This window comes from Ambystoma mexicanum, chromosome 2p, assembly GCF_040938575.1.
Source record: "Ambystoma mexicanum isolate Mex_15411 chromosome 2p, UKY_AmexF1_1, whole genome shotgun sequence".
In the NCBI taxonomy this organism is placed as follows: Eukaryota; Metazoa; Chordata; class Amphibia; order Caudata; family Ambystomatidae; genus Ambystoma; species Ambystoma mexicanum.
The window spans coordinates 921,092,595-921,102,776 of NC_090923.1; the positions used below are offsets into that span (position 1 = coordinate 921,092,595).

Genomic DNA, 10,182 nt, shown 5'->3' on the forward strand with positions numbered 1-10,182 from the left:
GACCTTGCTTGTCATCGTTCCCTGGAGTGTCCGTATATCTTGTATAGCTGCATTTAAAGTTCCATTTGAGGCCTCACCATAAGGTATGGCTGTGCAGCAACGTGCCCCAAACTTTGCACAGACACCTCCTCCTTCGATGGCTGTTACAAGGTCCAAAACAATTCTATTTTAAAGGTCCACCAAGCACAAGGCCCTTATCTCCTCTTTAATTGCATTTAACCCTTTTGTTGTTGAATTGGCCAGCTGCAATATGTCAGCTGCAGCCATTTGGAATTTGCTGCAGCCTGTACTCCTGGAAGAAACAAAGATGTGGAAACAAAGATGTGAAAAAGGTGGTAGCCGTGGATAAAAGTCGGTACTCATCTGGAATAGCAGACTGGTTCTCCGCACTGTTCCTTGAGAAATAATTGCTTTCCTGTTTTCTCCTTCTCAATTTTTCTGCTCATTTAGTTGCATAGTTTTTCCCTGCAGTACAATCTCCATGGCATTGCTAGTTTGGGGTATCACTAGTGCAGGGCTGTGCAAGGTGACGAGGGTGCACACTTCAGCCAAGCGAAAGCGGAGCATATGCTTTGGATCCACGGGCCCACCAATAATTCATCACTGTTGCTGTTCCCTGCATCAGCGCTGCATTCTTCACCACCTTGGCGCATCCCGAATAAGTCCCCAGAAAAATGTACCCACTTGACCTGAAACACAAAGGGAATCATGTAAAGCTCCTTATGTCAACTGGTTGATGTTTTTCATGTGAGCAACTTAAAGCATGAACATATTCTCCCCCCTCCCGCTAACCCCCACCCCATCCCCAAGTTGCTCGGCAGCTGTCATTGACCTTGGCTGCCACATTTTGTTCAAAGCCTACCAGTCCTTCAGCACGACACTGCATTATTCCCCCCCTCCCATTTGTCCCCATACCATATTGCTCCTTCCATTCTCATTAGTGGCCTTGTGCGACACCAGGGGACACTTTTCCTTTCTTTAGTTGTGCATTACAACCTTTTTTGGTCTCTTATTTGTAATTCCCCCTCTTTAGGCCCTCCCGTGACATACTCCATTGCCTTATGCCTGGTTTCCTTATTTTGAAGCATGTGTGTTAATATTACAAATTTGTCTTCATACACATTTTCCCCTTCATCCACCCAGATACCGGCTAGTTTTTTCCCCCCTAGAATAAACTTTAGAGTTCTACAGAGAGACAGGTGCATTAGGCATCCTGCCTCCTCATAGGGCACAGCTTGCGTCAGGAAATGTTTGGCCACTCCAACTATGTGTGGATTAAGAGAGCACCCGTAGCAAGCACCAGTTACTCTCTCTTCCCACACACCCATCTCATCATACCAAATATTTCCTGTTAATGAATTATGCTCTTCGTCAGTTCCATGGTGGAAGCCTTCCGTATTCGTCACATTTCTCTTTCCCATTTTTCTTTTTTCATTCAAATGTTTCAATTTCTTCTTTAAAAATTAAATACAAAAACATATTAACATCATTATGCTCCAGAAACCTGAAAATGTCTTTCTTTGTCACACATTTTATATAATAAATCTATTAAACTGGCTTTTTATAAATTATATGGGCTGTTAGAAAATGAAAAGAAAATGTGCTTATACTCCCCATCATGTTGCGCTTTGGGAGACGGTGCTCTTGTCTTTGCAAACGTCGGCTATGTGGACCCATCCGCGACGTACTTCGATCTTTACTGCAGTTGGTGTTGAATAGATGACTGTATGTGGACCGGTGAAGCGCTCCTCTTTCCACTTAGACGTGGTTCCGCACGAGGACGCCTGGAAAAAGGGGTGTTTGGGGGAAATGTTCGTTTTGATCACCTGATTGGTTTTTAAGGCCTCCTATGCAAGGAGATACAGTTTAGGGACTTGGTAAATTCTTTAGCATATGTATCAAATCCCCCCCCCCAGATTAGCAGAGTAAGAGTGAGCGTCAGAGATTGTAGGCAACGGCAAAATTAGCACATGCATTCTCCGACCTGAAACAATCTCATGGGGGGGGAGGTCAAGTGATCTCCCCCAGGCGTATTTCTTAGCGCAAACAAAGCAAGAGGCAGTGCAACCATGATTTTTCAAGCGTTTGCATAAGCTTAGCCAAGCGCATTTTCAGCAGTCCATTCATCTTCACTGCCAAACTGTTGGCTTGAGCATGGTAAACCATGCATAGTTTATGCTTTATCCCCAGGAATGTTGTTACTTCCTTCATCAAATCGTTGGCAAAGTGCTGCCCATTATCGGAATGAATTTCATCTGGAATCCCCCACCTCGGGAACACCTCCCTCACCAGAAATGTAGCCCCGGAGCAGGCATCATTGTGGGAGCAGGAAACTGCCTCAAGCCAACGTGAGAATGGATACAAAACTACAAGCAGGTACTTGTAAGAAGTACACCTTTCTTGCATATCAACATAATCAATATGCAAGTGCCAGAAGGGGCCTTCCAGTCGCAGCAATGTTCCCTCTACAACTCTCAATGTGTGACCTGGCAGAAACTTTTGGCAGGTAATACATACTCAGAAACACATTCATACAGATTTGGCACAAACCACTTTTCACATTCCTGCAGCCACATGCTCTTTCGATACATTGGTAGGATAGTGCAGCTGTTCCTATGCCAATTGGAACTATTTATTTGGCATGGCAACCTTTCCTGCGAGATCATGTCACCAAACCATGTCAGGTGGGGACAGAAAACGTCCTCGCTTTTTCCAGAGCTCTTTTTCAGCATCAGATGCTTCTCCCTGCAATTCAAGTATCTGCAATACTGGGGTTGCACTGACATTTTCTGGCAATGCATCTTTGTCTTTGCTCACTTTCAATACTGCTATTAGGGGTATTTTGTCTTCTTCGTCATGGGACAGCACGTGATCCCACTGGCATATAAGATGCTTCTTTTGCTGCTTTGTCTTCCCTTTCATTTCCTAGTGAGATAAAATCTTGCCCTCCTGTAAGGCTTTGCACTTTATTAATGTTAAGTCTAGTGGGAGCTGTAACATCTCTAGTAGTTTATTCAGTAATGTTGCGTGCTAAATGTGCGTGCCATCACTTCTCTTAAACCCTCTGCTTTCCCACCTTGCTAACCCCGAGTGCACTGTAGAGGTGACTACATTGTCAAATAAAAGCTATATGATGATGAAACTGAGCCACTTGGGTCACCTGCTTTCCGATATTGTACTCGGATACTTATTTCCGGTGTCGCCCCCAGGTCAAAGAAATAGGGGCTTAGACATAATGCAGGTATAGTAGATGTTTTTCATCTGCACTTAAGGTAGCTTTGTCAACAGTGCTGCTATGTGCTACATTATGGCCTTAGGAGAGATACACGTCATATTTGTGCATACCTGGACATTAAAAATACCAAGTTGTCAACATAAACATAAGGAGCCCTTCTAGTCTAGCCATGACACTCAAACATTTGCCAGTTGGAAGAGATTAATGTCTTAACAGCCATATAGCAAGGCCATTAAACAAGCCTCCCATGTTACAGTGATAGACAACTCACAAAGATGAGTGTTCGCTCTAGGTTGAATCAAATCAAAATACATTCTATACACAGGCCTTTTTCTGGTGGTCGCCATTAGGCAAGTACTCAAGATTAACGTGTATATAGTCAGTGCTCCAACAAAAGTCCTCAATTTGATTATCTAGAGCGCCAGGGAACCACTCCGGTGGCGATAGTGCGCGGTACAAAATGTCCTGTAACATCAACATCTATTAAACAAAATACATTGTTTTAATAAGACTCACTTTGGATGTACAACATTAGATAAAATACCTAGAATCAAGATATCTTGTGAACAGCGTTTCCAACTAGATTCTTTTTCAATCTTTATTGTGCATATAGTTTTAAAACCTTACACAAATTTCTCATAAAACATACATTTCCAGACCATCATAACAATTCATTAATCTATCAACTAGATATACAGTGCAATTAGTAGGTGTGTTAATCACCATATTGGATAAAAACCATTAGGCAAGGCTATCATTTCATATTATTACCACATTAGACTACATCTGCATTGTTGAATAAAGGCGAGATAGCTGCCTATTCTCAATCAGAATTATCTGATTCTTGAGCATCATCAGTGTACCCCCTACAGCGATCCTATGACACAATGTTTCCATGCATGAATTTGTAAGGTGTGGTCCAATGTTTGCATTAAACAAACTTTACTATGTATAACCCTTAATTGGGGCTCTTTGCCATTTGGAAAGCAGAGAGCAGCCTAACACTGATGAACTGCATCAGCTGAGCACAGACCCAAGCATTTTATATATAAAGATTTTGAATTGATTTTGTGGTGCTGCTTAACTAGCTGGTCTGTTGGTAAACTGTGCTGTATCTTCCCTTTCTTAAACTGCAGGAAATCCCATTTATTTTGAGCAATTTACTCACTCAGAGGAAGTCCTTATATGTGTGTGATACTTCCCTTTTCAGGATTCACTAAATGTGAAAATTATTAGAGGACTAGGGGATTGACTCTGGCCTTTAGAGGTCGCAGCTGCTCCAACCAGCCCTCCATATAAGGTGCATATCAGGCCTTTCTACTCACAGAAATCTTGTAAAAGCGGCCCTTTTAATTCTTCCTTGCGCATCACTTACACATGCTATTTATGGCAGCACCCCCTTAAATCAGGGAGCTCACTGGCGACAGGCTGTTCAGCAGCAGCTTGCAAACCCACTCCTTAGCAATCCACACAGTTCCTTGCAAGAAGCAATTGGGATGAGGTCTGGTATGTTATATTATTTAACACTTTGCTATGCTAATGATTCTATCGAGATATTTTCTGAATAGCGTAAAAGGAAAATTGTGTTTTGTTCACTGCCTGTATTTTGTAGGTTGCAGTGTTATTAAAGCATCTTGAATCATTAAACTTGCTTTTCACTTTACTTTAGGACACAGGTAGTATTGTGTAAAATGAAAATGGTCTTAAACAAGTGCAGCATTTCTGCTTCATTTTCCTTGGTCTTAATCCGCTTTAATAGCGGCAGCGCAGTTGCAGCAGCATGGGCATTTCAGGTTCTTTTCATCACAGAAGCACATCAATTGCATTCAATGGCTTGGTGTTCTTGATCTCTTGGAAGTTTTTAGGCGAGCCTCCCAGTAAGCAGTTGTTTGGCTTTTGTGAGAAGGACAAAGGTTTTTGGTGTTCTATATGAAGATATGTTTTTTTTACCCTTTGATTGCATGTGTTTGCGTGCATGAAAGTGCACTATACACTTTGTTTTCTTAGAGAGCAACAAATAGCTAGGCGTGTGGTCTGAACTTTAACTCCCTTTCTGACCACTCACTGCAAGCAGGTATATGGATACAGGTAGAAGCAGTGCTGCATTTATTTTCAGTGGCACAGATTGTACCGGTACCTCTCAACAGGATTGCTATATATTCAGGCAAAGTAGTCTAATTTATCAAAGGAGCTGCTATACACACGTCATGGTACAATGCCAAATATTCACAGCTGGGTTGATTGCATCATGCCCACATTTCTTAACAGGACTGCTATGTTTTGGGAGAGTACCTGAATTTCTTAAAAGAGCTGCTGTTAAGAAAGCATTAACATTTGTTGGAATTTTCTGCAGCAAGCTAAAGTACTGAGCAAGAACAGTGCCTGAGCTCTTCCCACCAACCTCAGACAGTGTGAGAAGACGTCATTGCTCTCATATACTTCAATCCCTTCCACTCTGTCTTGCGCTTTTCAAAACTTCTGCTTCTCCCATGTCTGATACTTAGTCCCACTGCCAAAAATCTAGCACATTTCAAAGCCTCATTATGAATCTCCTGACTGATGTAGAGCTTTTGGCAAGTCATTTATGTCAGGCAAGCCTCACATGGAACTGCCCTTCAGGGTCAACAGCCTGTTGGGAAAGGCAGCTCAGTAGGTCAATAACCCTGCTGCAGAGAGTATTGTGTAACCTGTTAGTTCAAATCCTATCGATAGGTGGGTTAATGAGTCTGCATCAGAGATATGCATTGAAGATGCAGATAACATTCGACTTTAAAAGGACTAGTAAAATGATCAGCGATTCAGAACACACACATTTCATCTGGTATGCTCTACTTGTAATGGCCCAAAACACACACCTCATTGGGCTGCTATACCTTTGCACATTTGCACAGGGGATATTTTTCTTAAGATCATGAATAATGAGTCCACATAAATGACAGAGATAAAGCATTAGAAATTGACACACGGCTATCCCAATTATATAGGACAAGGTCACACACTGAAGATAAGTGTACTTAGAATAAAATGCAATCATGAAGTTTACAATACTACCTCATATACAAAATCTGCTGGTTAAACTATGTTTACAGAAATATAAACAAGCCTTCAAGCTGAGGGAGTTTGGGGCAAATGGGAAAATAATTTCAAGCAGAAAAAAAATAATAATTTTAAAAAAGCACCCATGGGCTACATAAAACAGCAACAAGTTGGAGCCTTCAGGAAACATTTTACATCCTTTGAGACACCCATGTCGACACCCATGTCCTAATCATTGGTCTAAGTACCAACAACCTACCACTACAATCATGTAACTTTATGCACAATGTTGAGTTTTAAGGTTTTTGTTGCAGGGATATATGCATCTGTATAGCTACTGGATACTGGATATTTTTCATTGCCTTCGGCCATGCCAATTGCATATTTTAAAACACTAACTGGCCACCAACCATGGCTTTCGGCCGTGCCCACTGCATTTTATTTTTTTAAATCACTCCCTGATCACTAGCCTTTGGCCGTGCCTACTCTTATTTTTTAACACGAACAAGCCAATGCTTTTTTCTTCCTGCCAGGCATTCACCAAGTGCCCCCAACTTCTCTGTTCCTGCTCCCCCCACTCCTCTCATGGCCTCCTCACCTCCCCTCTCCCGCCCCCCCGCCCACACTCAATATTTCATCTGTGAAGTCGGGGTAGCCAGGGTTATTCCTTCAATAAATGAGGTTATGGGAAAGCTTTGTGTTACAAATTGTCCTCTTGCCTCCCCCCATTCCCCACCTCTCGCCTAATGGCATTTGCTTGTTTTTTGCCCTGCAAATGGCACTTTTCTGTTAACCGAGGGTATACCTTCAGTTATCTCTCGCATCAAGAGGGGGGGGGGGGGGGGGAATATGCCAGCTTTTCCATTTCTGAAAAGTCTCATGTCGCAATGATGATATAACGATACGTTTGGGACAAGGGGGCACCCCCTTCTCCGTCAAATATATTAAAAAACTAAGAACCACAAAAATACCCTGAGTCAACACTTCGTGCCCAAGTTGTTTCGGACCTGGTCCGAAACAGTCCAGCGGTTGTGCGGTGGAGCAAAAATGTATCTTTTTTTGTCTATGGAAAATGGGAGTAGGCAGAAAGTGTTTTTTTCCTTAAGAACTTATAACTTTAATTTTTTAACTAATCTTTCCCAAACTTTCCAGTCGGAGTGGGTGGGGGGCGTACAGAATTGTCTGTATAATTTCAGCCAAGTCCGTTGCACGCGTCAAGAGTTATTAGCAATTCATTTTTTTTCATTCCTATGGAACTCACTACTCACCTTAACTATAGGGCGGCGACCACCGCAATATATATTGCCTTCGCCCTGCACTCACCTGTTGGGCGGTAGAGCTCCGCCCTTCGATTGGAAGGCCTCCACCCATGCACTTACCCGTTGCCTTCCAAAAGGCACCTCTGCCACTTCCACCACCCCCTGGGGGACCCCACACACCCTTTTCTTTCTCTCCATTGCACTTGCACGCTCTGAATGTCACAAGGCCTAGTAGGACCGTTGTTTGTTTTTATTCATTGTCAATTTTCAATGTTCATTTGCTCCCTTGTTACCTTCCCTTTTTCCTTGTGGCGGTTTGAAACATTGTCTTGCTGTATAAACGCCTTACAAATATCCAATAAATGAAATAAATATATATTATGCTATTTTTTCTATGGTGGTGCTGTTAACATTGAATAAAAACAGTGGGAGATTTTGTAGACATAAATGTACACGGCGTGCAAGATAGGAACTTATATTAAATATTAAACAAAAGGCATTTTACCATACTATTTGTGCGATTGTTGTAGTGTCAGAGCCTTGAACCAAACACAATATCAGAAAGGACAACCAAATACAGGGCCTTGCGAGGGGACCAGGACGTCTTTATTTAACCATTCAGTTTTACTGAACTGGTCGCGTGTACTGGCACATTCGTGGCTTAAGCATTTAGACACATATGCTACTGCATGAAGGTTAATGCTGAGTGGGACAATGACACACTAATGATGGTCATTTAAATCAATTTTCTTCATTGTGTTTTCTTCAGTTTTACACTGTTGTAAAACACAACGTTGCAGGGTGCAGTGGAGGAAAGGAAGGACCCAGGAATGGGGTGGGTGTGCTGACTGGGAGTATGCGTTACAGGGCAGAAAAGCGGGTGGGACGAGGGAACATAGTTCCACTACTTTTTTTTTTTCTACACTTCGACCACTGGCATCAAGTAGTATTGCTTACGTCATCTATCCATTGTACCCTTAACAAGAACGTGCTTAGTTCAAAACTGTGAGAACAAATACAGTAAGGGCCCAAACTATAATGAGATATGACTTTATTCAATCTTCAATTAATGTAAACAAAGTTGGGGTGGGAATCACGACGAAACTAAGTGTACAATTACTCAATGCTTCTACTCGCTAGAGCCAGTTGTGGTGTGGATTAAGGGGGCACTGGATCGCTCTTCTCTTCCCAGGATAGTTGGAGACCGATGACTGCAGCCACCTTTAACCCTCAACATTCTGTCTCAATGCTGGAACTTTTTTTAATAAAGATTAAATGCACGCACGGTATGTCAGACTTTCTCGAGCGCATACTCTGGCACGAATCCAAACAGGTGGAAATTTTATGATCCATGATGTGTCTGCTTTTGCATATCAAGTGTCGTTTTGCCTGGTGCCTTTGGGTCAGTATGCCCATGACCTATGTGGTGCTGTCGTTGCGGTCACATCTGATTTTATGAGTGCTCATAATAAACACGGTGTCCTCTAGTATGTTTGACGGCAGACTCTGATTATCCACTTGTGTGTTTAGATGCAATGAGCTCTGGTATCGAGTCACCAAAGAGGGTGCAGCAAAAGTGTGTGGATGGTCATCTCATTGAAGTCACTGAGAAAGGGACTGTTCAGGAGAATTACAAGTTTTGCTATGAGGGTGAGTGATCCCATTGAATTCTACTATAGGCATTAAGACCGGTGGATTGTACAACCCTATTCCGATGCAGGTGACGTTCAACAAATAATTGACAGATATGCAAACAAGGGTGATGTTGTGACATGCGTAGCTTAGGGTCGTTACACTCCGGGTGCCCCCCAATTCTTAAAAGCTTTAAGCTGCACGGTCCGGTGGTTCATCTTACCCGACGGCTGCCCCGGCACTGGTAGAAGTAGAGTTCACGTCCCAGGTTGAAACAAGCTCGGTCAGGCTCCTCTCGCATTGGTCCCGATGGCGGGGTAGGCGGCTGCTCCTCAGGTGCCGGATCTGGTGGGAGTAGTCGGACTAAGGAGAGTCGAACAGGTGGAAGAGCACCGGAGCCCAGGCCCCCGCCCGTAACCCCTCCCCCTGGACCTGGGGTGGCGGAGCCTGGTGGCAGGGGCGGTGCGGGGGGCGGGGCCCCGGAGGAGGCGCCACCCCCAGCCGCCCGCCGCGCCCCCTCCGGCCCCCCAGCCAGCAGCTTGTAGAAGCCCTCCCGGGTCCGAAACTGGCTTTTGATCTCAGGGAACTCCTTCCCTGCGGCCCCCTCCGCCGCCGCCATTTTACCCCGGAACTAACCACCCTTTACCTCCGACCCTTCACCTTGCAGTGCCGGAACCGATCAGCCGCAGCCTAGCAACGGCACTAGACGACCCACTTGGCAACCGTTAAAGGGCTGTAGACACAGACGAAGGACAAGGATCACTAGAAAGAAGTCTCACAGGAGACGGGCTTGCAGGAAAAAGTGCGCTTTCGATATACTCCGGGCAGTTTTTGTAGTTGCAATTTGATAAACTGGCAGCCATTGAATATTTCCCAGTATTAAGTGCCTCAAGCACAGCAAGGGAGCCTCAACAAATTAAGGGGAGAGGGGGGAGGGAGGGGCAGTTCCCAGAGAGGTATATATTTTTTAATAACGGTTCAAATGGTGCATTTTAGCGTACAACTCATGTCAAACAAGCA

General features: G+C 43.8%; 1 protein-coding gene across 1 annotated transcript in view; it reads right to left on the bottom strand.

Moving 5' to 3' along the window:
• The window catches only part of DMWD (DM1 locus, WD repeat containing), a 234,136-nt gene extending 224,324 nt beyond the window's left edge, over positions 1 to 9,812 (bottom strand). The window contains exon 1 of the mRNA XM_069644645.1: positions 9,386 to 9,812. Within this exon, the coding sequence (XP_069500746.1) occupies positions 9,386 to 9,781 (396 nt within the window). The 5' untranslated portion in view covers positions 9,782 to 9,812. The remainder of the gene's footprint in view (positions 1 to 9,385) is intronic.
• Positions 9,813 to 10,182: the final 370 nt, after the last annotated feature.